The sequence below is a fragment of the Nicotiana attenuata genome, chromosome 1, assembly GCF_001879085.1.
Source record: "Nicotiana attenuata strain UT chromosome 1, NIATTr2, whole genome shotgun sequence".
Lineage (NCBI taxonomy): Eukaryota > Viridiplantae > Streptophyta > Magnoliopsida > Solanales > Solanaceae > Nicotiana > Nicotiana attenuata.
The window spans coordinates 52,368,284-52,390,419 of NC_031989.1; the positions used below are offsets into that span (position 1 = coordinate 52,368,284).

A 22,136-nucleotide genomic window follows, 5' to 3' on the forward strand; every position below is an offset into this window, starting at 1 on the left:
TTCGAATCCCTCTTCAAATTGCTCCCAAGAAGCTCTAAAAATACTCAACAATGGAGGAAAATGACTTAGGCTCGCAGATGAAATATGTTTAAAAACCCTTCTGCCCAGCTGACGATGCCTTCTATGCGATCGCGGGAAAACCTTCGCGACCGCAAAGCACAAAATCTCAGCTCCACAATTTATCCTATGCGATCGCATCATCATTCCTGCGATCGCAATGCACAAACTACCTGACACTACGCGATCGCATACATACCCCTGCGATCGCAATGCACAAACTTCCATCCAAGCCCCAGGTCCATTACACTGTGCGATCGCAAGCCCTTCTCCGCGATCGCAATGAACAACTAAACAGCTCCCCAAAATCCTCCTATGCGATCGCATGGCTCCATGTGCGGTCGCAGAGAACAAAATTACTCCGCAACTCTGCTGCATTTTCTGCAAATTTTCCCAAGTCCAAAACTCCCCGTTAGCCATCCGGAATCACCCCGAGGCCCCCGGGACCTCAACCAAAAGCACCAACACATCCTAAAACGTCATTCAAACTTGTTCCAATCATCAAAACACCTCAATCAAAACTAAAACCATCGAATTACATCGAATTCAAGCCTAAGTTCTTCTAAAACTTCCGAAACACGCATTTGATCAGAAACCCAACCAAATCACCTCCGAATGACCTGAAATTTTACACACACATCCCAAATCACATAACAAAGCTACAGCAACTCTCGGAATTCTATTCCGACCCTCGGATTGAAAATTCACCTATCAACCGGAATTCGCCAAAATACTAACTTAGCCAATTCAAGCCTAATTCTACACCGGACCTCCAAAACCAATTCCGATCACGCTCCTAAGTCACAAATCACCTCACGAAGCTAACCAAATCATAAAAACTCCGATCCGAGCTCATATACAAATAAGTCAACTCTTGGTCAAACCTTTCAAAATCGAAGCTTTCAACTGAGACTGTTCTTTCATATTCATACCGATTTCCATGAAAACCCAAAACCAACGATCTACATCGGTCATAGCACATTACACGGGGCAAGTCATGCCCGAGAACTGGCAATCAAAGCGTAAAAGCTCAAAACGACCGGTCGGGTCGTTACATCCTCCCCTACTTAAACACACGTTCGTCCTCGAACGTACCCAGAGTTGTTCTAAAAGCCAACCAATCACTGAATACCTTGCCATGCATATACCCGGGGGTGGATCCCACGTCACCCTATCTCATATAGGTCCGATAACACATTGCAACTGAAATTGCACAATCCAATCTGGCCATAAGCCATAGAACCACATTTTCACTCCTGAAACCATCAATACGATCAAAACCTCACACCTATACTCTGAATAGACCCGGACCAGATGTAATAAACCATGCCTGCAACCTCAGGTGCAATTATCTGATATACAACATAACTCAAACACCTGTAGCGATAACTTCCATTCACAGCAGCTGTACACAACAACCAAATACCGATAGAAAACCTCTTATCAGCTAAAGTCTCATTCCAACACTTTCATATACTGCCAACGATAAATGAAACACGCAATAAACCATAACCATTTCTCATATCAACCATTCATGAAGCCATTTCTCCTCTGGCAATTACCATAGCAAATTTTTTTTTTGAACCGAACCTCGATGTTTACCCATCAAACATGCTGAAATCGAATCCGTTTGTTTTTATTAATGATCCCAACGATCTCCTCTGACCCAACACTCTCCCCTGGTGACATGTCACACCAATAGAGGCCTAAGCCACATCTAGCATAATACGAGCACCAATAACCAACGGTCCGAACATACTCAAATCATGAAAATGACTCAAATGAGAGAGTTGTACCACAAGCTCACCAATACCATCACAACACAAGGCTGAGAACCCGTCTCACATCATAGAAATAGAACACATGAATCTAACCCGAAAGGTCATATCTCCATATAGCTTCGCTACAATGCGCGATCCTATCCAAACACTGCTCCACATGAAACACCTCAAGTCACCATGCCCAAAACCATCAGCCAAGCCAATTTGATGCCTAGCACCCAAAAGTGAACCACCATAACCATGGAGAAGCAAATGACGCAATGCCACACCAGCCCGAAGGAACATATCCAATGCGCAACAAATCATGCAACACCCAAATGCCCGTCTCATTCAAATCCCGCTATAAATCCCAACCGAAACCGCACCATTTGTGCATATAACCACCAAATCTCAACTCCTCGTAACATAGGAGGGTAACTCACATATCACGAATAAGCTCAACAACAATCGAATGGCACATCTCTCAACAATAGCAGTTCGGAGTAAACAAATCTGACCAATCTTAGCTATTTTCTCACGGTCCACAGCCACAAAGCCATCTAATCACGGAAACTCTCAGTATCCCAATCCATAAAGCGCACGAATCGCCATATCTGATCCCAACTACACTGCCCGAACATCTAACACACATCCAATACTCGATCATTCCACGAGGGATACTCCTATAATTCTTCTGTGCTACCAAGCCAACTTGAATATCGACAGTCGATCCAATAAGAGAGTGCCACAATACTAATGAAGTATTCTTAATCCAACCACATTGCCCTTTTTCTGATGTTTATACCCTTATAAAGACACACCATTTAGTAATATCATCTACCTAATCGTCTAAAACTGCCGTGTTGTCTAAGAAGTTATGACCCTCCTTTCAGAACTGAACGGTAACTCATCTAGCCAAGAACTTCCATTGATCCCATCTAGAAGAAAAATCATTACATATCTCATGCCTCTCACATCCGTAGAAAATGCACCTCCCCAACCACGGTAGAAGTCAACAAGAACTCTCCCAATTCCGTTTGCACAAATTAACTGCCAGAACTGAATCCTTCTAACTAGACCAAGCTAAGCAAGCCATCAAACTCAAGAGCGGTGCTGCAAAATACCTGTAAGAACTCATTACCTCGAACACATACAAAGAATTAATCATGTCCTTTCCATACCGATTCGGTCTACTATCAAGCTACTCCATCTATCTAGATTTCCTTCTGATTCATTTTCAACTTGATATCCCCTCTTGCTGTAGCACTACAATTCCTCAACCCAGGCTCACCACACGAGACCCAAGCATAAGACCGCACTGTCTAAGACCCATAAGCCGCTGAATACTCTCTCAATATTCCCAGAAACACCACATTCCAAATTGCTTTACTCTGAAGAACTTCCTGCGAATCTAAGTCCGTTACCTTTACCTTCCTGATACTAATACATAGAATCCCATAATTCACATAGAAATACCACAAGTCTTGACCTCTTCCCATGAAAACAACAGTTTCTAATCACCTGTACAACTTTAAGATACCCAATTGTTACATGTAGAATCTTGAACACATTAGAACCATTCTCGAGAGTCATTTACTCTATTTAAACTGCAATTAGCCTGATCAAACGAACCAAACAACCAGCGCCTCATTGGCACTTCTGACACTGCAGCACATAACCTTTCCTTAGTCAAAAATTTCCTCTACTCGAGCCATCCTCGGGCTCAATCTCCGCATCCAGAACTGATTCACCACACGCCTCAAATCGGAACCAACATAGCACATAACCAAGCAATCAGCTAATCGATAGCAAACTCCCCCACTTAGCTCGAAGCCATAGATCAGAATACACTCAATAACTCATAACACTTATACTCTATTGATGCCAGAATACCATAGTGAGATTAAACTCAAATCCTTTGTAAACTTGTGTAAACACAAATCATCTAGTTGTCACGACCCCAGTTCGCCCTCCGTGAACATGTCGTGACGGCACCTAGTCCCTACGACTAGGTAAGCCAAACAATGCGGAAGATAAACCATAATTGCGGAAGAAAATAAATAAAACTGAACTAGTAAAATAAAACGGTGTTTAAGGTGCCACTCGGCACATACCACAACAATTCTCGAAGCGAACAAAACTCCCAAAACCCGGAAACTCACAAATCACAAGCTAAGGGATACATAAGAGGCTCTGACTCAAGAATGTCTATACAAAGGAGGAAAAACTGAAGGAGCTATACTTATTACAGAAAACTGGAAAGGGACTCCTCGGTCTGCGGACGTAGCAGATATACCTCGAAGTCTCTACCGATACGCCTCCTTCCAAGGCTGACAGAACTGAGTGGGGGTACCTGTATCTGCACAACAAAAATGTGCAGAAGAGTAGCATGAGCACACCACGGCGGTGCCCAGTAAGTATCAAGACTAACCTCGGTGGAGTAGTGACGAGGAACAATCAAGGCACCTATCGGTCAAATAAACAGTATAATCTTAGGAATAATGGAACCGATATATGTATATGTAAAGACTGCATGAATGACCCAAAAAATGCTACAACTCACAATAAGGGAAAAGGGCAACAAGTAACAACGAGAATATAATAAATGATGATACGAAAATGACGGCACAACCACAATCCAAATCCTAAGGTCACAACACAGCAAGGGGAAAAACAAGTCAATAACTCATATCCTACAATGATGTTCGCATAAGGTCTTGTTCAACTCTTTCCACAATTTTACCAAGTCTCGGACAAACCACAACTCACGAAGACCCGGCATCTGAAACCTAACACTTGGCATCCTGTGCCCCGTCAATCTCATGGTCATGCTGACAACTAACTGGCTAGCTAGGGCCACTCTCACATATATAATGGGTAAACGAGGGCGTATCTCCACCCTTAGCAAAATTGGAAGGAATTCACCTCTGATGGGGTGTCCAACTACGTGAATGCTTGTGCAAGTGCTTTTTAACAAGTATTCTACAAACTAGAAAACATGAAAAGGAGAACGGACCGCACGTACGAATGTTTCCTCACAACTTCCAAGCGGTAATGCTCATACAGGTAAGCAACCCACAATCACAATATAAAACAAATAGGAATGCCTCCACATGCCGTCACAATTCTTTACAATCAACCCCTGACATAGCCCACCTTATTTCGCCACGCGTGCAAATAATAATATAATAGGCACCGCCTTATTTCGCCACATGCGCAACCCACATATAAGCATATAACATAACCCGCCTTATTACGCTGCATGTGCAAAACATCAATAGCAACAATAGCACGGCAAAGACCTCGTGCAACCCTTCAACAACAACCGCACGGCAGAGACCTCGTGCATCACAGTACCAACAGCCTCACGGCAGAAACCTCGTGCATCATAGTATCAACAACCGCACGGCAGAAACCTCGTGCATCACAGTATCAACAACCGCACGGCAGAAACCTCGTGCATCACAGTATACACAACCGCACGGCAGAAACCTCGTGCATCACAGTCTCAAATACCACACAACAAATGACAATATGTACGGGAACAAAGCAAGAGAATCACAACTAACTCATAAGGAATAACCGTAACAGAGAAATACTAAGCGCAATAAGAACAACTCAACAAGGAGAAATAATACGAAACAACAATTCCAAAACACTCAGTTCAACAACAAGGAAGTTAACATGAATCAAATAATTACAATTAAGGAAATATCAACTAAACATAGGATATCTAACTTCTTTCCAATTAAGACCAATTAATTACACGAGAGAGAGAAATAATGCTTTCCAGATAAAGACAAGCAGTTAGAAATGATAATATGACTATAGAAGGGTAAATGTCTACAGTTAAACAAGTAAAAGTCAATTAGGCAACAAGAATAACCAAAAAGGGAAGATAAATTCCAAGTAAGTCATGTAGAGGTGAAACTAATAACAGGGAACTCAATCGTATCAAGAACAACTTCATATTCGGTGATTACAAGGATCTAAGAACATAAAAGGGGCAATTTCCACAAATAAATCCGAGCACGCACTCGTCACCTCGCATACAAGGAATACAATCAACAAAGAAGACTCAAATCCTAAGGGGCAAGTCCCCCACACAAGGTTAGGCAAGATACTTACCTCGAACCGGCTAAAATCAGCTAGTAACCACGTTCTTGCCACGAGTACTCAACTTCAAACGGCCCAAATCTATTCAATTAAATCACACGTTGTAAATAACATCTCAAGCAACTGATCCTACTATTTAATTCAAGGCTAAAGCGCGAAATTAGGCAAAATGACCAAAACGCCCCTCAGTCCAACATCTCGGAATTGGATAATTTTTACATTTTCAGAACCCTCGTACTCTCACGAGTCTAACCATATAAAAATCTCCCAAATTGGAGGTCAAACACCCCCTCAAAACTCAATAATTCGGTCTATGAAGTTCTACCCATTTTTCATTAAAAATCTGAAATTAAAGGATGAAATTAAGAGGAGATTCACGGAAATTGGTCTAAATTGAGTGAGAAGCTATTAACCAAGTCGCCCAGGTGAAAATCCCTTCAAAAATCGCCAAGAGTCGAGCTCTAGAAGTCAAAATGTGATAAAATGGTGCAACCCTCGAATTTGGGATTTAATTCTGTCTGCCCAGCGATTTGTTCATCGCGATCGCGGAACAACGATCGCGATCGCATAGAGGAAATTCGAGAAGGCCAGAAATGTACATCGCGAACACGATGATGAGAACGCGAACGCGGAGAAGAGAAAAATAGTGCTTCGCGATCGCGGAAGCATGAACGCGAATGCGTTGAAGGAAAATATCGAGGTCCAGAAGTTGCTCTACGCGAACGCGAAGAGCGGACATAGCAGAGGTACGCGAACGCGAGGTCGTCTATGCAAACGCGAAGAGGAAATAAACTGGGCTTCGCGAACGCGGGAGGAGTTATGCGAACGCGAAGAGGAAATATCCAGGTGGGCAAGGTAGGGCATCGCGATCGCGGGAGATGCTTCGCGATCGCGTAGGAGGATATCAGAAGCAGCAGTTTCAGCAGTTCAAAAATGGAAGAAAATAACCCGTAGCCCATTCGAAACACACCCGAGGCCCCCGGGACCTCAACCAAACCTACGGACATATCCTATAACACCATTCAAACTCGTACCAATCCTTAAACCACCTAAAACGACGCCGGAAACTCGAATTAAACAAGGATTTGAGCCTAAGAACTTCAAATTTTATCAAAACACGCTTTCGATCAAAAACCTAACCAAAACACGTCCGAATGACCTGAAATTTTGCACATACGTCCCAAATGGCATGACGGAGCTACTGCAACTTCCGAAATTCCATTCCGGCCCTCGGATCAAAAACTCACTATCGGACCGGAAACTTCAAAAATTCAAACTTCGACATTTCAAGCCTAAATTAGCTGGGAACCTCCAAAATACATTCCGAACACGCACCCAACCCCGAAATCACCTAACGGAGCTAATGGAACCGTCGGATTTCCATTCCAAGGCCGTCTTCACACAGTCCTGACTATGGACCATTTTTCAACACTTAAGCACTCATTTAGGGACTAAGTGCCCCAAAACTCTCCGAAACTCAACACCGAACGTCCCAGCAAACCAAAATAGCAGAAATGAACTTAGGGGAAGCAGTTAATAGGGGATCGGGGCGTGAATTCTAAAAACGACCGGTCGGGTCGTTACACTAGTACTTTAAATCCTCGGCAAATCTCGCAACAGTTAAGCCTACTCTCTTAAGCGATCCAAACTTTCAAATTTCAGCACTTACATTTCACTTGCACATGAGATCTTCTAACAATCACGCAAGGGTCACACAACCTTAGAACACTCCGCAGGAGATAACCCACCTGCTTTGCCTCCATCTAACATTTCTGTATACCTTCCACCGTCATACACATTACACAGTTACTTAGTCTTCCTGAGTTTGAACTCATACCGCAACATGAAATTTACTTCACCCACAACCGGAAAACATGAAAAGATCCTTCACACGCCCATAACTCGGGGCTATACCTCGAATCACGATGGAATTCAAACACCTAATAGTTCTTCTATCATCCAGCAGACCTTTCTCGTCACTTCCAAGTTACATAGATACATCTCGCAGTACTAACATACTCATCACATGGCTATCCAGCCGTCATCTCCACTAATAGGGACAATACTGAACATATAAGTTCAAAACACTTACTCACACAATCAGCACCTCGGTGCTCAAGCCATAGGCAAAGATCCGGCCTCAAGTCCTCCAGACTGACCCAACATCGAACTCACAGAAATCACATCTCGCCCCTCGATCGGGGGAATCACAAGCCATCAAGGCACATCTGATACTGAGCGCTCATGCGCGCATGCGAACGCGTGGAAGGAATTTCAAAAGTTACTTTTCAAGCTGAATCAGGGATGCACGATAAGAATTCAAGAATGTGAAGCTTTCCTAAAGGTTCTGTAGCCTCTCGAGGATAAATACAGACGTCTCCATACCGATTCGCGAGACTCTACTAAACCTGCTCATGACTCGTGAGACCTAGTAACCTAGGCTCTGATACCAACTTGTCACGACCCAACCCCCGATCCGGTCGTGATGGCGCCTCTCGTGAAGACAAGGCCAGCCAACCAACCCATATCGCCTTTTCAAAAATAGTTAAACATGAATAAGCAGTCTAAATATGATTTAATAATATTAATTAGCGGAAGTACAACCCGACACAGCCCTAATCGGGGTGTCACAAGTCACGAGCATCTATAAGAGTGTAAATACAACTACAAGGTCTATAAATACACTGAACAGGAATAATGAGCAATAGAGAGAGAAGCGGTGCTGCGAACGCTGGCAGTCACCTCGCTAAACTCCTATAGCTCTGCCTCCAATCAGCCAAAACCCGCTACCGGGTGAATAAATACCTACATCTGCACACGAGGTGCAGGGAGTAATGTGAGTACTCCAACCCAGTAAGTAATAAGAGTAAATAAATACTGAGCAGTAGAAAACAATGAATCCATGTTCGCGTTAGGCTCAATAAACACAACAGGCTTTCAAATCATAATACGAGTCAATCTTCCCTTTTAAAACCCAGCTTTTAGAAAAAAAATCATTTTTGAAATGCTTCCAGCAGTTTCAGTAGGGGTTCAATACCATTTAAAATAATAATAGAGATTAAAGCAATAATCGGCCCCTCGGGCAAAGCATAGTTCATAAAACAGCCCCTCGGGCAAAACAGTAATCATAAATACTTCATAACTTGAAAATCTCGGTGGAAATAACCAAATGCCAAATCAGTGATTAACTTCTGAACATCTCATAAACCCCAGTTTAAATAAAAGTTGTTTTAAAACATTTGTTCAACTTTCCGATAGAGGCTCAATATAAAGATGAGTGAAAGCAGTCAATCAATCAACATATTCGATAGAAACTCACTTTAAAGAGAAGTGAAATCAATAAGTTCATAAACAGGCCTCTCAGGCAAACATCACTCATATGCATGTCTATATCTATCGCCCCTCGGGCTAGCCTCTCTGTCACTCGTGACTCAACTCTTACCAATCAGTGCTCACACTCAGCACTCACGCTGATTAGGTACCATATAGTAACCGTTGAGGCGTGCAGCCCGATCCATATATATATAATAACCGCTGCGGCGTGCAGCCCGATCCATATATCGTCGACGGCGCTCACTGGGGTGTGCAGACTCCGGGAGGGGCCCCTTACGGCCCAAGTGCAATATTGCTGCGGCGTGCAGCCCGATCCAGGGAACTCAGCCCAAACAGTTTTTCACATTTTTAAGAATATAATGATAGAGCCAGGTTTGAGAAATAAACAGATAAAAACATGACTGAGGATATACTTTCAACAAATAGAGTGAGGTAAATCAGTCAAATGCCCCTAAGGGTCTCAGCAAGTCGGCACAAAGCCCCAAACATGGCATACAGCCCAAGGTATAATCACATCAAACAATTAACTATCAATTACTCATTAAAATAGTCATTCGGGATGGACTAGGTCACAATCCCCAGTGGTGCTCTACCCCACGCTCGTCATTTAGCGTGCAAGTCACCTCAAAGTAACACATCGATGTGAAATTCGGGGTTTCAAACCCTCAGGGCAGTATTTACAATCATTACTTACCTCGAACCGGCAAAATTTCTAGCTCGCGACGCCTTTGCCCCTCAAATCGGCCTCCACACGCGCCGAATCTATCCAAAACCAGAGCGAATACGTCACAATATACTAAGGGAACAAAGCCCAAGCGAAAACAATCAAAAATATATCAAAATCTCGAAATTAGCAAAACCCGAGCCCCGGGCCTACTTCTCGAAACTCCAAAATTTTTACATCAACGGCTTCCTTATCTTGCCACGAGTCTATGCATATCAAGAACTCTCAAATCCGAGCTCAAATGACCCTTCAAATCCCAATTTAAAATCTCAAAATCCTAAGCCCTAGTTCTTCCAATTTTTGCTAAATTTCCATGAATTTCTAGGTTAATTTCACATAATAATCATGTTTTTAGCTCATAGAACTTACCTCCAACCAATCCTCTTCGAATCCCTCTTCAATTGCTCCCAAGAAGCTCTAAAAATACTCAACAATAGAGGAAAATGACTTAGGCTCGCGGATGAAATATGTTTAAAAACCCTTCTGCCCAGCTGACGATGCCTTCTATGCGATCGCGGGAAAACCTTCGCGATCGCAAAGCACAAAATCTCAGCTCCACAATTTACCCTATGCAATCGCATCATCATTCCTGCGATCGCAATGCACAAACTACCTGACACTACGCGATTGCATACATACCCATGCGATCGCAATGCACAAACTTCCATCCAAGCCCCAGGTCCATTACATTGTGCGATCGCAAGCCCTTCTTCGCGATCGCAATGAAAAACCAAACAGATCCCCAAAATCCTCCTAAGCGATCGCATGGCTCCATGTGCGGTCGCAGAGAACAAAATTACTCTGCAACTCTGCTGCATTTTCTGCAAATTTTCCCAAGTCCAAAACTCCCCGTTAGCCATCCGGAATCACCCTGAGGCCCCCGGGACCGCAACCAAAAGCACCAGCACATCCTAAAACATCATTCAAACTTGTTCCAATCATTAAAACACCTCAAACAACACTAAAATCATCGAATTATATCGAATTCAAGCCTAAGTTCTTCTAAAACTTCCGAAACACGCATTTGATCAAAAACCCAACCAAATCACCTCCGAATGACCTGAAATTTTACACACACATCCCAAATCACATAACGAAGCTACAGCAACTCTCAGAATTCCATTCCGACCCTCGGATCAAAATTTCACCTATCAACCGGAATTCGCCAAAATACTAACTTCGCCAATTCAAGCCTAATTCTACACCGGACCTCCAAAACCAATTCCGATCACGCTCCTAAGTCACAAATCACCTCATGAAGCTAACCAAATCTTAAAAACTCCGATCCGAGCTCATATACAAATAAGTCAAATCTTGTTCAAACCTTTCAAAATCAAAGCTTTCAACTGAGACTGTTCTTTCAAATTCATACCGATTTCCATGAAAACCCAAAACCAACAATCTACATCAGTCATAACACATTACACGGGGCAAGTCATGCCCCAGAACTGGCGATCAAAGCGCAAAAGCTCAAAACGACCGGTCGGGTCGTTACAAATATAGATAATGAAATGCAACTAATATAATTTTTAAATTAAATTACAAGTTTGATCTTACAGTAGTTACTTTATGGGGAGATTTTTCTGAAAATGACTGAAATTCTTGAAAAGATGAAATACGATAAACCAATCCTTGGCTTTTGTGATGCTAGAGTCTCATTTTACAAAAGTATGTACCAACAACTGTTTGTATTTATATTTATCATACTTTATACACTGAAACTATTCTAAATATATACTTCTTTAACTAGATAATTTTGGAATATTAACTATTCCTATCAGTAGTGTGCTAATCAATCCAACAATTCAAAAGGCAACAGAAGTCCGAAATTGGTGCCGTATATATTTTTCGAATATAACAAAGTCTTACTTATGATTAGTAGTCATGTATATCGTTGGTGAATCTTTATTTTCTTGTTTGTTTTGAGTTTCACAAAGTTTCCATCTTCTATATTCTGCTTTTGTTTTCTCCATTCTGTTTGAAAAAAATTTAATGTCTCTGTATTGTTTTATTCTATCCATATTCTTATCCAAACTTTAGCTACAATGCAATGCACACTACTTGTTTGATAAGACACACGGACTATTTACCTAGAGTTGACGAAGTCTGAGTATGTTTCTGAAAATAAAAATTTGCACAGTCAAATTCCACTTTCAACATCAGTTTAGAGCAGATAAATTCAATTAAATAAATGATGCCGATTTGAACTAACCAAAGAACAAAACTGAGCCTAAGCAGAATCAAGCGTCAGTGCTAGCCTTGGCTGCTCATTAGATTCTTTAAAATCCAAATTTGGGTCTTAGCCTTTTTCTTTTTGACTGCCATTTCTGTTGATGCTAAACAAATTGGAATCTTTACTTTGATTCCAGCCAAAACGATTCAAGACATGTCGTTTATGTTTGTGTGTGTTTTTTCCTTTTTTAACCTTATTTGACAGAAGAACATGCTAAACAAGGAATATCCCATCTTTCATATGAATCACAAGTATATTTTTATCCCTTTTCCAGTTTGTTGCGGGAGTGAATTTTGCTTTCTTGGTTCGTTTTATATGCTGCGACAATGTCATGCCCATGAGACCACCACTCAGGTACAATCGTGAAGATGTCTACATCTTCATTGATGTATACCTATACTATGTATTGCTGTAATGCCTTTTGTGATTGAATAATTGTCTTTATATGTAAATATAGATTAGTTAATCTGTAAAAATGGATACAGTTAAAAGTATTAGAAAAATTATGGATGAAAATGATTTAATGAAGAATGCAAATTCAATTTACAAGATTGTGCCACCACAATTTGTTTTTATATAATGAACACAAATAAATATTTAAAGTAACACAATATCGATAATAATATGGAAACTGATAATGGACTAATTCTATGGACATAACCTGCAAATATTATTCTGAGGTTGTATGTAATTTTCCTTTTAACATATCTACAATCGTGATGTCTACATCTTTATTAACTGTTCTGTTTAATACCAAGTAAAGCAATGAAAAACGCCAAAGAAGTCAAGTTAGTTGATATTATGGACGGGTTACTTGCAGATGCGCATGTAACTTCCTACAAACATCTTCATAATCTACATGTTTTATAATTTTTAAAGAATATAATCTAATATATTGGTTACTCTATATGTGCAGGATTCATATTACAAGTTCAACGCAAAGATCATAGACATTATATAAGTAAATATATACTTTTCTATTTACAAATACCAATAAAATTTCATATATTTTTATTTACTTGAATAGGTTAATTTTGAAAGAAAATGTGCCCATCATATTACTTAGAAATTTGAACCCTTTAAATGGCTTATGCAATGGTACAAGGATGATCTGTGGAGGATTTAACTATAATGTCATACATGCCGAAATTACAACGGGACAATCTTCTTATATGTATGTGTTTATTCCAAGAATTCAACTTACTCCCCCAGAAAATGAAGGATATCCTATCAAATTCGTGCGGAAATAATTTTCTGTACGCTTTGTTTTACAATGATAATAAATAAAGCACAGGGTCAACAATACCTAATGTTGGATTTTATCTACCACAACACGTTTTCTCACATGGACAACTTTACGTTGCACTTTCAAGAGGGATATCAATGTCGACAACAAGAATCTTGGTTAACAACTAAAACGGATGGAAGGAACATACACAAGGAATATCGTCTATAAGAAAGTATTAGGTGAGATATACTTAATTATAAATTTTAACCTCAAATTCATAAATAAATAGTATGCAAAATAACATGTATCTAATTACACTTTTATTTTTTTTCATCTTTGTAGGTTCAGACGAATAATTGAATTGACGACGATCCTCAATGATCACTCACAAAATTTTTACTATATTCTTTCATGTATACTTGCATACTAATAACTTTATTTTAATATTAATTTACAATAATGTGTACTAATGAGCTCGATACACACGTGCCGAGAAGCTAGTAATATAAAAATACATGTAACTGGTACTGTGTGCAGCAGCCGTCGAGATGTGCATATACTGACTTGAGTTACTACCCTTATAAAATATAATTTGCTTCCCTTAGGCCGCTCTGAACCTGTCAAACATGGTCTCTTTAACTAATAGTAGTACTACTAATAAGAATATAAAAGTAATAAAAGAAGAAATCAGAACTTGGTCATGCAGGTACATATTCTTGCTTGCTTCGCTTAGCTTGGACTAATTAATACTAGTAGCATATTAGAAGCACTCAAAGCCGGCGAGCCACTTACATGTAACTAAATTATTACTCTATATTTGAACCATAACACAGGACAAACAAGAAACAGTCTGTATTAAGACAAATTCAAATGTCCTTTTTTCTTAATTGTAAGCCATAGTAATCTTAAATTTGTCATTCAAGGACTCTGTATTTCTCTGTTTCCTCAACCATTAACTTTGAGCTCAACAGAAATCATAATACAATGGCCACTTTTTTCATTCTCCCACTAATCCTCATTTCTCTTCCTGTTTCCATTTCTCAAACTTCCTCTAATAACTGCAATGGCATATTCATAACTTACGACTACAACTCTGGTTTTCCTCTTCCACCAAAAGTCTTGGCATCAGACTCCAACAATCAAGCCTACAATTTCAGGTCCACACTCACTATTCTCAATAATAGTCCTGATGAGCTCAAGTCTTGGAGGGTTTTTGTTGGTTTCCAGCACAGGGAATTCTTGGTCTCTGCTCTACAAGCTGTGCTTGCTGATGGAACCACTTTGCCAGGTGATGTTAGAAATGGAACTGTCTTTGCTGGTTTCCCTACCACTGACCTTAAGTCGGCAATTCAGACTGCTGGAGACGTCAATCAGATGGAGGCTCGGATCGAGTTGGTTGGTACACTGTATGGTGTTGCATCTCCTGCTGTCCCCTTGCCTTCTTCTATCACTCTCGCTAACGATGGCTTCTCTTGTCCTCCTTCTACATCTCAAGGTAGGCAAAGTTTACCTTATGGTTTTCTTAACAACTACTATAAAGTTTGGATTTTTCAAACTGATCTCCCTTATATGTGAATCCAAGATTTTAAGTCGGTAGAAGTAGGTGTAGTGATACTGTGGACAGAGGTGGATGGAGCTTCTGTTCAATGAGTACATTTGTACTCCATATTTTCACAGAACGTAAATATATATGTGAAAAATCACTAAATATATATGTGTAAAATCACTACGTTTCAACAAATTAAATTTTGAATCCATAATTTCAAAAGTACAATGAGTTAAATGCTAAAAACCTTAAAGGTTAAACATATCAAGTTTAAATCTTCCAACAGCATTTGAAAGGGGATGCAAAGTGTCTCTACAGTCCCTATACCAGCTATACCTAGTGATGATGAGTGCTAACATAGTATAACATATTTTCTCTAAAATGTTTCAGCTATATAGATATAGAAGGATACTGGTATATCTGCACCACTCGGAGGCAGATGTATCTTTTGAACATTGTATTTTCAACATGAAGCATAGACATATAGGGGAAAATTCACTAAAATTTCAACAAATATTAAATCTGAACCAATAATTTTCAAGTATGATGAGTTCACTGCCAAAAACGTTAAAGATTGAACCATCAAGTATAAATGATCGTGGTAGCTTACAGTAAACTTGTTGATGCCTCGTATTTTATGGGACCTTGTTGCAGGAAATCGAACCCAAGTTTGCTGTGTAAAAGACTCAAGCGCTAGATCCAACGTCACGGCCTATGAGGAAATCCAGCCTCGGCAAGGGGGTGATCTTACCATAATGTATGATGTCACTAGCTCATTCGAATCCAATTACTGGGCACAAGTCACAATCTCAAATAACGACCACACTAGTCGTCTTGATAACTGGCAATTAAGCTGGGAATGGATGAGGGACGAATTCATCTATAGCATGAAAGGTGCTTATCCTATGGTTGTTGATACAGGGGACTGCATCTTTGGTAAGCAGGGTGAGCATTACAAGGGCATCGATTTTTCAAAGGCCTTAAACTGTGAAAAGAGACCAACAATTATTGACCTTCCTTTGGAAAAGACAAATGATACAACCATAGGAATGGTTCCCTTCTGTTGTAGAAATGGAACAATTTTGCCACCTATCATGGATGCAAGCAAATCCAAGTCAGCTTTTGTAATGCAAGTCTACAAGATGTCACCTGATCTCAACATAAGTGCAATCCACCCTCCCCAGAACTGGAAAATAAATGGAACTTACAGTCCTAATTTCGTATGTGGGCCGCCAGTACGAGTATCTCCCAGCCTCTTTCCTAACCCTGCAGGGCTATCTTCAGATACAGCTGTTGTTGCTAGTTGGCAAGTAATCTGCAACATTAGCAGTTCCACCTTTAAGAAGTCACCAAAGTGTTGCGTATCATTCTCTGCATTCTTCAACGATTCAGTTGTTCCTTGTAAAACTTGTGCCTGTGGCTGCAATACGCGCCCCGGCAACGTGTGCAATGCCACTGAGCCAGCACTGCTGTTACCACCACAGGCTCTTCTTGTGCCCTTTGACAACCGAACTGAAATGGCAATGGAATTTGCCAGCGATAGAAGACGAGACTTGCCAAATCCTTTGCCTTGTGGAGACAACTGTGGAGTAAGCATTAACTGGCATTTGCTTAATGATTTCACAGACGGCTGGACTGCAAGAGTAACACTGTTTAATTGGGATGACACCAACATTGTTGACTGGTTTGCTGCTGTACAATTGGATAAAGCCATCCAAGGTTTTGAAAAAGCGTACTCTTTCAACGGAACCATCATGCCTGATACTAACAACACAATATTTATACAGGGGTTTTCAGGCTTAAATTACCTTCTTGCGGAAAGAAGAGGAGACAATCCAAGGAATGATCCTCCAGTTCCTGGTACCGTGCAATCTGTCATATCTTTCACAAAGAAGAGCACACCTGGAATTGATGTAGGCGCAGGTGATGGTTTTCCAAGTACAGTTTACTTCAATGGAGAGGAGTGTTCCCTTCCGGTAATACTTCCTTCGGGTAGTAATCGCAGAACACCTCTAGCCTCTAGTGCTTTTAGTCTTCTGCTAACCATGCTACTCCTCATGGTTCTGCAAAGATCACTGTGCCTAGACATATACCTATGTTCTTTTCCAACTTTATCTCTTATACTCATAGCCTGTCAATTCTTTCATTTTGTTATCCCAATATATCCCACCAATTATATTACAAAGTTCAGCTATCTGACCTAGAGTATTAAGAAGGAATTATATAATATACCTTGTGAAGTGTAGCATTTATCATTCCTGAAGCAGTAAATGTCAATCATACTCCCAATGGAACAAGATTCAACTCTGAATTGTCTTTAAATATTGAAGCAAGGTGCCTTTTCCTTGTGTTGCCAGTGTTAATCACATGATATGTAACTTTCTCACTGCCCTTATCTAAAAAACATATACTCTTTGCAGAATGCCATGGCACATTTTACTATTTGTAAAGTTGTAACCAGCAATTTTGAAGGTACAAGTTGAAAGCCAGCGCATAAATTCAATTAGATCTTATTGCTCCAACATGTCGGTAGTGCGCTAATGGGGCTTCCTCAAGATAACTCCCCAATCTGAAGAACTAAAACCCTCTGGTTATAACCAAGAAAAGCAACAAAAAAAAAAAAAAAAAAGAAAGTGGAATAGAAGTTTATAAGAGAATCTGCTTGAGGACAAGCATAACAAAGCACATGATAACAAGAACAGACGCACATTTCACCATTCCCCCACTCCTCTGAGTCCTCTCTGCCTGCAGTTCCAAAAAAGGGCACACTGTTAGCCCAAATAATAAAGCAGAATGGTCCAAGTCCTTACCACAATATACTTAACACAGACCAAGAATCAGAAAATACAAAAACAAAGGGAACACATAAAGTTCCCAGGGTGCTAGATCACTACATGAAATGACATGAAACTGCCTATGTTCCAACTCTGCTTGTAATAGTGTAAAAATGTATATGCAAGTATGTCTACTAAGCTATAGGGTGTGTGCGCTCATGAGAGACGGACAGAATATGAGAAAAAGCAAGAGAGTGTGAGAGAGACCGTAGTTGTTTGAAGGCTTCCTCCAATTGAACGTTGTGGTCTATTCGATCAACTATTGTCCCCTGCAACAGATTTCAACTTGATGGAGTGACAATTTGCTGCAAATACCTCTGGCGAACAGATAAGGAGTATACCCAAACCTGGTCAATCACTAGGACTGACAGATCATGATTTGGGCAAGCTCATTAACTGATTTGAGGACCTACAAAGACTTCATGTTAGTAAAATGATAAATTAAAATAAGCACTTGTTATTCTATATGTGAAAAACATATAAAAGTGCAGAAAGGCCCTTCACTGACCGGTCTAATCTCCCTTTCTCTCTCTGCCGTGAACTGCTCATTCCTCTGACCAGTGGTCATCTGCAGTTCAGTGAACCCCTGAAAGATAAAACGACCACGTGAAATATAGTGTTTGTAATAGCATCCAACATGGTAGTGTGCTTAAAACCTCTTTAAATGCAATTCCACTCAAAACCCACGATGAGTCAATAGGTTAAGGTGTCAGTTTGTGCAGTGTATCATACTCTGTGTTCCTGGTGAAACTTGTAAGGTCTCAAAACTCCATAAACTAATATGCTTCTAGTAATCTTGTAAAAACCCAGAACTTCAAAAATGAAACAAACAGAATCAAGAGACCAGCAAAAGAATAGGGTATCAGTATTAATCAAATTCAAGCAAAAAACCACCAGAAATCACAAAGGCAGAAAGTCTACCATGTCATTGATAGATCATCAAGAAAGCTAGACTTGTTTTCATTCATCTCCAAATCAAGTCCATCCTGTCCCTGCACCGCTGAAATAGAATAGAATATATAAGCACAGGCCAAAAGATCTGCCTGTTATCTAAAGATTGTAAGCAAAATAAAATAATGAAGGCGTCATAAGTAAACAGGGTATTATAGCATCCATTCAAGGATCTATTTAGGCATTAACTGCAGAATCCATCTACACTATTATAGATTCGACCTCTTTCTCAGTACGCAATATTCTCTTATTGGTTACCACTAGTATTAGCTCCATTTACTTGAATAGTAAAACAGGCTCCTAAGAGTATTTAACAAACCTCCATTTGCTGCCGTAACTGTTTTAAGGTACAGCGATTGCATCCTCCGAAGCTCAACAGAGAGGTTTTGAAGGCCTGTAGCCAGAGAATGCTGGAAAAAGAAATATCAGTATATGAATATTCAAATACACCAGCTATAAGGCAGCTAAAACAACTTCATGACAGCAAAGTTCAATGAAAGAAAATTCATCAGCAAAGTATCTGATGCTCCCATCCCTCGGTGGATAGAAAATGTTTGTAAATTACCAATGTGTGCTCAAAACCATACCTACTAAGAAAGAAGTAACTTTATTTTTTGAGAAGAAAAATAGCCAGTAAAACTAACACGTCGAGTCAAATAAATTGGAAGTTGAGTCAAGAAAATGAACTTCTCACATAAGAAAATCATCAGACTGCTACCTGTACATTTTTCTAACATTTGAGTCCTCAGAAGATCCACTAGCTGAAAGCTTCTGTAATCTCGTCTCTGACTTTCTTAATATATCTGTTATCTCCACGGTCAGAACCTCTATCACACGTTGATCTTCTCTTCCATCACCAAAAGATGGAGTCAGAGCTTTAGCATGGCACTTCTTTAATTCTGCCAATTTGACTTGAGCCTGATGTATGCTAGCTAAAACTTCTTCAGAAACATCAACCCATGCTGGAGGTAAGCCCACTGTAAATGCATCCCTAAGGAAGAAAGAAAGATATTTCTCATCAAGAGATTTTTCCCTCCTTACAAACCTGAATTAATATAAACAAAAAATTGAAGAAAAAAGAGCACATAGACCACATTTAATTTTACATCCTTCTTATCATGATCAGGGGAGTAATCATTTATATTTTAAAAAGATAACAAAAATAGTCCTAGGTGAATAAGTCCAATTGCAATTGCTGGCATTTTGTAAGCAAAATAAATACTACTCCACTCCTTAAGTCTCCCGATATTGTGAGAGAAAAGCTGAGACTTGTCGTCCTTTTTCTGCGCAAAACCATCTCTATTCATCCAGAAAAGCAACAAAGGGGTAAAGGAATCAACCTTTTCCTAATTTCGTATACTTCATGTTTTCCTATCGATCAGCTTTTTACATGGATTTCCTCATAGAAAAAGAAGATAAAAGAATTCAAAATATTTAAAAGATATGCCTTTACATTTTCACCCCATTCTAGTGAAACAATATCTTTTATCTCATGCCCATATTGTTTAATGTATTTTAAATTGTCCAGATTGAAGCTGGGAAAAAACAGTTGGAAGAAGAAATGTTTGTTGAATGATGAGTAGCCACACATTATTGCATATGGAAGCAACTTCACTATTGTTGGGAGATCATTGATGCGGGGAACTTCAGGTTTCTTTGTATCTGTAATCTAGCTCAATAGCATAATAGACAGGGAGTAATAACAATTTGAAAGATAACCAAGCGGGGACTTTCTATCCCAAAAATAGAATGAAAAACCAAAAATAACTAATAAATCATAGTTACAGCTTGCTGATATAAAAAAACGAAAGATTCAATCCAGTCTCAAGCGTCCCTGGATTGAATTCTTAGTTAGAGAGAGGGGCTAAGCCTACGTAACACTATGGGATTAGCTTTTTTTGTCCGCTTTCAGCTAAGCTATATAGATGGGCTACCCTGAGACCGGAATACACACAATTCAAAATGAACTGAACAAACATAGTGAACCCCTCGGGAAGAAGCCAACAACTGTTTATTTTATTTCCACTAAGAACTATTAGGATGAGAAACTTGTTATGTCGTGGAAGAGGTAAAACCCGAAAATAAAGAAAATAAAAACACCAAATTTTAACGTGGAAAACCTTTCAAATCGAAGGTAAAAACCACGGGATCACAAAGATCCAAAAAGCTCCACTATAACAATAAGAGGGTTACAAAAGTACTCCAAATTGGCTACACAACAAGAGTCAAACACGGAACAACAAGAGCAACAAGAGCAACAACTAATCAATTAAGAAAGAGGAGAATCCACAAAAACGAAGCTGTTGTTCGAGGCTCGAAATCAGATGCTACGGGCCTCCAAATCCGATCTTCACCGTTCAAATCAAAGACCAAGAAGTTACGAACGCTCAGACAAAATTTCAGGCCGATCCAACGGTTAACGAATCGGTAAACGTGATTTGATATTGGCTGGTCGGAATAAAAATTTACAGCAAAACAAATATTTTTCTTCTCTGTTCTCTCTTGATGAAAGCTCTCTCAAAAACAACTCTTATGTGCTTAAGTCTTTCAAAGACTTGTATCAATGAGCATAGAACAATTCTCCAAGGTTGTCCTATTTATAGATCATGAGTGGTGCTTTCTCTTAAAGCAAAAACCCACTCAAAATAGGAACAAACACCAAACCCAATTCCGAATAGGAATGGAAACCAAAAGAGAATAGGATTAGACCATTGGGCCTTTGGCTGGACAACATTGTGCCCAACAAAACTACATAAAATTAAAATATGCGTGTTCTGTATGGCAGTAAATGTTTATCTATTTATCCAAATCACTTTCCAGTGTTTTCTCCAAAGAGAATACTTTATAGTAGCAAATGTGTAAAAATGACTTCTATCAATTATGACCAAGTGCAAATCATTTTGTTTTCAAATATATCAACTCTTGATCCGTATCACTTGCTTCAACCAATACATATACAACAACAACAAGCTAGTAGAATTCCACTAGTGGGGTATGGATAGAGTAGACTGTAAGGAGACCCCTAACCCGAATGGATAGAGAAGTTGTTTTTGGGAAACCCTCGGCTCAGAAACTCAACCAATACATATACATTCTAGTAAATACTTAATATTAAATACAGGAAATATTCAGAAAAATAAAGTGATCCTAGTTCTCACCAAAAAACTGACCATATTACTGGAAATAGAAAGCAACAGAAAGTACCTGGAAGTAGAAGGGCCCAGATCCTCTTGGGTGCTAAGCGGAACGTAAGAACGATAAGTAGAATTGAGAAAAAAAAAAGTAGTTGCCATGTGATGAGTCCGGAACCAAAATGTTGTTATGTTGGACTCAAAAGACACAAATAAGTGTAAA

At 39.7% G+C, this 22,136-nt stretch overlaps 1 protein-coding gene and 1 pseudogene across 1 annotated transcript; one reads left to right on the plus strand and one right to left on the minus strand.

Moving 5' to 3' along the window:
• LOC109226671 (COBRA-like protein 7) lies at window positions 14,362-17,616 on the plus strand. The gene is made up of 2 exons (XM_019391499.1): window positions 14,362-14,946; window positions 15,652-17,616. The coding sequence occupies exons 1-2, from the start codon at window positions 14,436-14,438 to the stop codon at window positions 17,199-17,201; spliced, it is 2,061 nt and encodes a 686-aa protein (XP_019247044.1). The 5' UTR covers window positions 14,362-14,435; the 3' UTR covers window positions 17,202-17,616.
• Window positions 17,709-22,075, minus strand: LOC109236016 (annotated as a pseudogene).